General features: G+C 29.6%; 1 protein-coding gene across 1 annotated transcript; it reads left to right on the top strand.

Annotated features, from left to right (window-relative positions):
* Positions 1-1192: 1192 nt before the first annotated feature.
* On the top strand, positions 1193-1747 carry LOC145119995 (uncharacterized). The gene has a single exon (XM_079055781.1). It carries the CDS (start codon positions 1217-1219, stop codon positions 1745-1747), a length of 531 nt encoding a protein of 176 aa, XP_078911907.1. The 5' UTR covers positions 1193-1216.
* Positions 1748-5479: the final 3732 nt, after the last annotated feature.

Genomic DNA, 5479 nt, shown 5'->3' with positions numbered 1-5479 from the left:
TTCCTTTTCCTTCATACCACCAAAAGATAGAGAATGTATAACAATCGTTAACTAATACTTGATTCCCAACAAAAATCTTTGTCATTTTATAATGCTCATAATATATGCTATTAAACATTTAAAATGTGTTTGGCTGCTATATATTTCGCTAAATTAACAAGATTTTCATATAATTAAATTTTAATTACCATCGTAGAAATATATATGCCACTGATCTAACAACTCTAGAAGGTCGTGGCTAATAATTTCCATTTAGAATTAGTTTTATATTGAATTTACTTAGAATTTTGTGAAAATTGTAATTAAGGATCTTCAATCCAAATATCTTGAGTCAGTTAATACACATATCCCTCGCCTGCTAATTCAAAGCAATTGTTTATTGACTATACTTAGATTTAAGATGCCAAAAATCTTTCATGTGACAAACATTGAAATGATCGGAATGATTCGACAAACATTGAAATCATGGGAATGATTCGAAGTCCCTCTCTTCTAATTATTTTATGATAGCGTGACTTACATCCATTTAGAAAATGGAAAAACGTAAATGTGGTCTGTGACTTTAGTAGACATTTACTGGACATTGAAAGGTGTTTAATTGATGCTTTCACCTCTTCTTTGTACTCGGTAACTTTTACAAAATTATTGCGTACTAACTTTTTCTTTATTTTTCATTGTAGCCGACCCATTTATATATTAAACATAAAATATATTCAGTTTTAGAAAAGTATACAGAAGCAAAAATGTATTTCCATAACCCTACATGCAAAGCACATATACGTACCACGCAATTTGAATCTTTAAAAGATATATATATATATATATATATATATATATATATATATATATATATATATATATATATATATATATATATATATATATATAAAAGACTAAAAAAGATTTGAACAAAAGATATGTAAGATAATATATACCCTGTTAAAGTTTAATCCGTTGGAGCACATATATATTTTTTATTTGCAATTAGTATAATGCTTCTGGTTTGGTTAAAAAAAAAAGGACTTTGAACGCTTTGATGTGCATGGGTTGGTGGCAGCAAAAACTATAACATGCTAATTTGACTCAATTACTAACTGGAATATATTTAAACAAAAAATATTACTCCACAGAGACCTATATAATGCTCCATTGTACCCTTACTCTATCACACTCTTCCTTTACCATAATTGACAAAGTTTTCATAACCCGTTTCGGCATGGAATCGAAGAGTATTGTGTCCGTTGTTCTGGTCATAGCATTCAACCTTTTATTATGTGTCGTGGTTAGTGGCTGTGAAACGTCCGACATACCAGAACCCACCCTCAATCCAAATCAAAAACCAAACCCAAACCCAAGCAGCAACCCCAACCCCAATCCCTACTCCAACCAAATCCCTAACACTAACCAAAACCCCAACCCCAACACCAACACGAACCACACCCCCAACCCCAACCCGAACAGGGTACCAAACACAACCCCAAATACAGAAACCTGCCCTAGAGACGCCTTGAAACTGGGGGTTTGTGCTAATCTTCTAGGGGGATTGGTCAAAGTTGAGTTAGGTTCACCACCGGTGAAGCCATGTTGCTCTCTTATCCAAGGACTTGCCGACCTTGAGGCTGCCGTCTGTTTGTGCACTGCAATCAAAGCCAACGTCCTAGGGATCAATCTTAATGTACCAATATCTCTTAGCTTGCTCGTTAACGTCTGTGGCGGTGAAGTCCCAAATGGTTTTTTATGTTCCTAGTTTGATTTAATTTATACAATATGAATCAATGTGTTACTAAATTAAGTGTACGATCTGTGAAGTCAAAAGTTTAGTGCGTAACAATTCAGTCATTTCTGTTGCAATAAAATGTTTTTGTTATATCATGTGTATTTATATGCTAATTTAATGCAAGCTTAATATTTATTTTGTATGTGGAAGATTAAGGATCCATGATACACTTCTTTGCACTAATATATGCAACCAAGTTTAAATGAAACTAAAGTTAATGTAACGGCTAGATATCTATGAAAAAGAAACTACTATTGTGGCACCTCTAAACAAATTGTCAATCATAAGCATCAATATGATAGAAAATGTTCATCAAACTCACCAAATCGAACGATGAATTTGGTTCGACTTAAAGTGCATAATTATTATCCACCAAATTAAAAATGGTTGTCATATTGAAATAAGTAGAAATAAAAACATGATTCCTCCTATTTTTATTGTTCAATGTGTTACAAACATTGTTTCACAAAACCACTTGGGAAATATGATACAAAACAAAGAAAACATTCTAGTTAGAGTTCAGACAATAAGTTGAATGCAAATACAACCATTTCCTGTCAAACTTCTGCAGACATTGAGTTGAATGCAAATACAACCATTTCCTATCAAAATTTTGCATAGGCAACAGATCCTAAGCTATCATCCAAGTAAGGATATTATGTTTGATAGGTTACACTTGTTTCCACATGTTTGATTATCCATTGTATCCAAAGTATTAAAATCAAGATACCATATATCGGAATACAGCCATAAAAAAGTGAGATGTATCTATTGATTTTCAATTGTACAGTTGTAACATCCTAAACTTTAGATAAATGATTATAGGATTTATATCCACCAAGACTCTAACCAATATCTAAATGTTACGAAGGATAGAATTCGGCTTCCGGTTAGATACAATAACTAAGGGATGCCCCATGAACCTACATAAACAGTTTGCAAAAACTCCTAATTAGTTTAAATCGAAATAAATGCCAAAATGATTAAAAAATTAATGAAATATATTCATTGTCGTTGATAAGGGTATTTGTTTGTTACAAAATTTGAAAAAAAATACGTTAATTTTTATTTTTAATAAACAAAGAATTAAAAGAAACAGAAAATGGAAATGGTTAATAACATACATGGGTTGACTGTGGGGGCCAAAATAAGCAAATACATCCGCCCAATGGGTTGTCTCAATTCGTCAAAATAAAAATATGAGAGAGAAGTATATATATATATATATATATATATATATATATATATATATATATATATATATATATATATATATATATATATATATATATATATAGACACACACAAACACATTTGGGAGACAAGGGAAATGCTGTTGAATTATTCATAAACGACCAATCGTGTAATACACATTTACATATGAGGTAAGTTATTCAAAATGTAGATTTATTCGCCTATGCTAGTGAATTTATAAAAATGTTAAACAACCTCATAGGTTTACATCTAACATGATTAAGAAAGCGAGAGAAATTAATACTAACATTGTTGGGCTGAAACGACCTCATAAGTTTACATCTAACATGATTATATTTTAAGAAATATATGGTTGTTAGTCACATTCTTATGAAAAGTGTGATACCAATTGGAGTTAGAAGGTTTTTGCACAAGGATACTTATGCACCAACAATAGAGTTTTGTATGTTTTTAAACAACTTTGATCGAGAACACTGTTGGTGAAGGATACGGGGGAAGTGAAGGCAACATTTATTAGAATCTTATCCGAATTAGAAGTGATCTGTCCTCTTGGGTTTTTTGACATTGTGATTCATTGAGTTTTGCATCTACATACGAATATATTTGCAGATCCCGGTATATATAAGATGGATGTATCACTTAGAAAATTATATGCAAAAACTAAAAAATTATTTCATAAATAAGGAGTGGCTGAAAGGTTATATAGCCGATGGTTGTGTCACTAATGAATCATTACAATTTTTTTCGATATATGTTGAAGATGTAGAGACACGATTCAATCATCCTGAAAAAAAAACGAGAATGTTGTCATAGAAGAAACAAAGTTGTATTGTGTTCTATTTTTTCAAAGTTCGTGAAGAAACCTTAAGGGTTTAATGTTTTTTTTATTTCTTTTTGCTTATTCTTACTCTCTAAATAAAAAAACATAAAATATAATAATAATAATAATAATAATAATAATAATAATAATCAATGACGGATCACGATAACCCATTAAAATATTTTAAACTTTGTATATTTTTTAAACGTGTTTTGCAAATATTTCTCTTATTTGATAAAGAACAACCACAAGCCATTTAGTTTAGTATCCTTTCTAGTAACTTTAGAAATATAATTTATCTATTCTGAAATCTTACGCTAGTTCATATATGCCAAATATTCAAAATTATGAGAAGGATTAGCCACATGCATTAATCCATTACCCATCCATCAGAATTCGTCTACCATGCAAATGACGCATTTCGTCATCCGTTAATTAACATACCTATATATGTAGTGTTTTGTGGTACTTCTACAAGTTCCAAACATGTACGGTTATGTTATCAGTTATACTCCAGTAATGTAAAATGCTACAAGGATATTTTTTGGTTCTCTATTTTGGATATCCTTCATAAATTGGTTCTTATAAATGGTTCATATAAAACCGGATATAAAAATAATTAGTTTTCTTTGAGTATATAATTTGTTTACTAACTGGTTTGTTACTAATTCCTTTTCCTTCATACCACCAAAAGATAGAGAATGTATAACAATCGTTAACTAATACTTGATTCCCAACAAAAATCTTTGTCATTTTATAATGCTCATAATATATGCTATTAAACATTAAAAATGTGTTTGGCTGCTATATATTTCGCTAAATTAACAACATTTTCATATAATTAAATTTTAATTACCATCGTAGAAATATATATGCCACTGATCTAACAACTCTAGAAGGTCGTGGCTAATAATTTCCATTTAGAATTAGTTTTATATTGAATTTACTTAGAATTTTGTGAAAATTATAATTAAGGATCTTCAATCCTAATATCTTGAGTCACTTAATACACATATCCCTCGCCTGCTAATTCAAAGCAATTGTTTATTGACTATACTTAGATTTAAGATGCCAAAAATCTTTCGTGTGACAAACATTGAAATCATGGGAATGATTCGACAAACATTGAAATCATGGGAATGATTCGAAGTCCCTCTCTTCTAATTATTTTATGATAGCGTGACTTACATCCATTTAGAAAATGGAAAAACGTAAATGTGGTCTGTGACTTTAATAGACATTTACTGGACATTGAAAGGTGTTTAATTGATGCTTTCACCTCTTCTTTGTACTCGGTAACTTATACAAAATTATTGCGTACTAACTTTTTCTTTATTTTTCATTTTAGCCGACCCATTTATATATTAAACATAAAATATATTCAGTTTTAGAAAAGTATACAGAAGCAAAAATGTATTTCCATAACCCTACATGCAAAGCACATATACGTACCACGCAATTTGAATCTTTAGAAGATATATATATATATATATATATATATATATATATATATATATATATATATATATATATATATATATATATATATATATATATATATATATATATATATATAAAAGACTAAAAAAGATTTGAACAACAGATATGTAAGATAATATATATACCCTGTTAAAGTTTAATCCGTTGGAGCACATATATATTTTTTA

This window comes from Lactuca virosa, chromosome 6 (assembly GCF_052849685.1).
Source record: "Lactuca virosa cultivar CGN04683 chromosome 6, Lactuca_virosa_CGN04683_v6, whole genome shotgun sequence".
NCBI classification, from domain to species: domain Eukaryota; kingdom Viridiplantae; phylum Streptophyta; class Magnoliopsida; order Asterales; family Asteraceae; genus Lactuca; species Lactuca virosa.
This window is presented reverse-complemented; position numbering and strand designations above follow the sequence as displayed.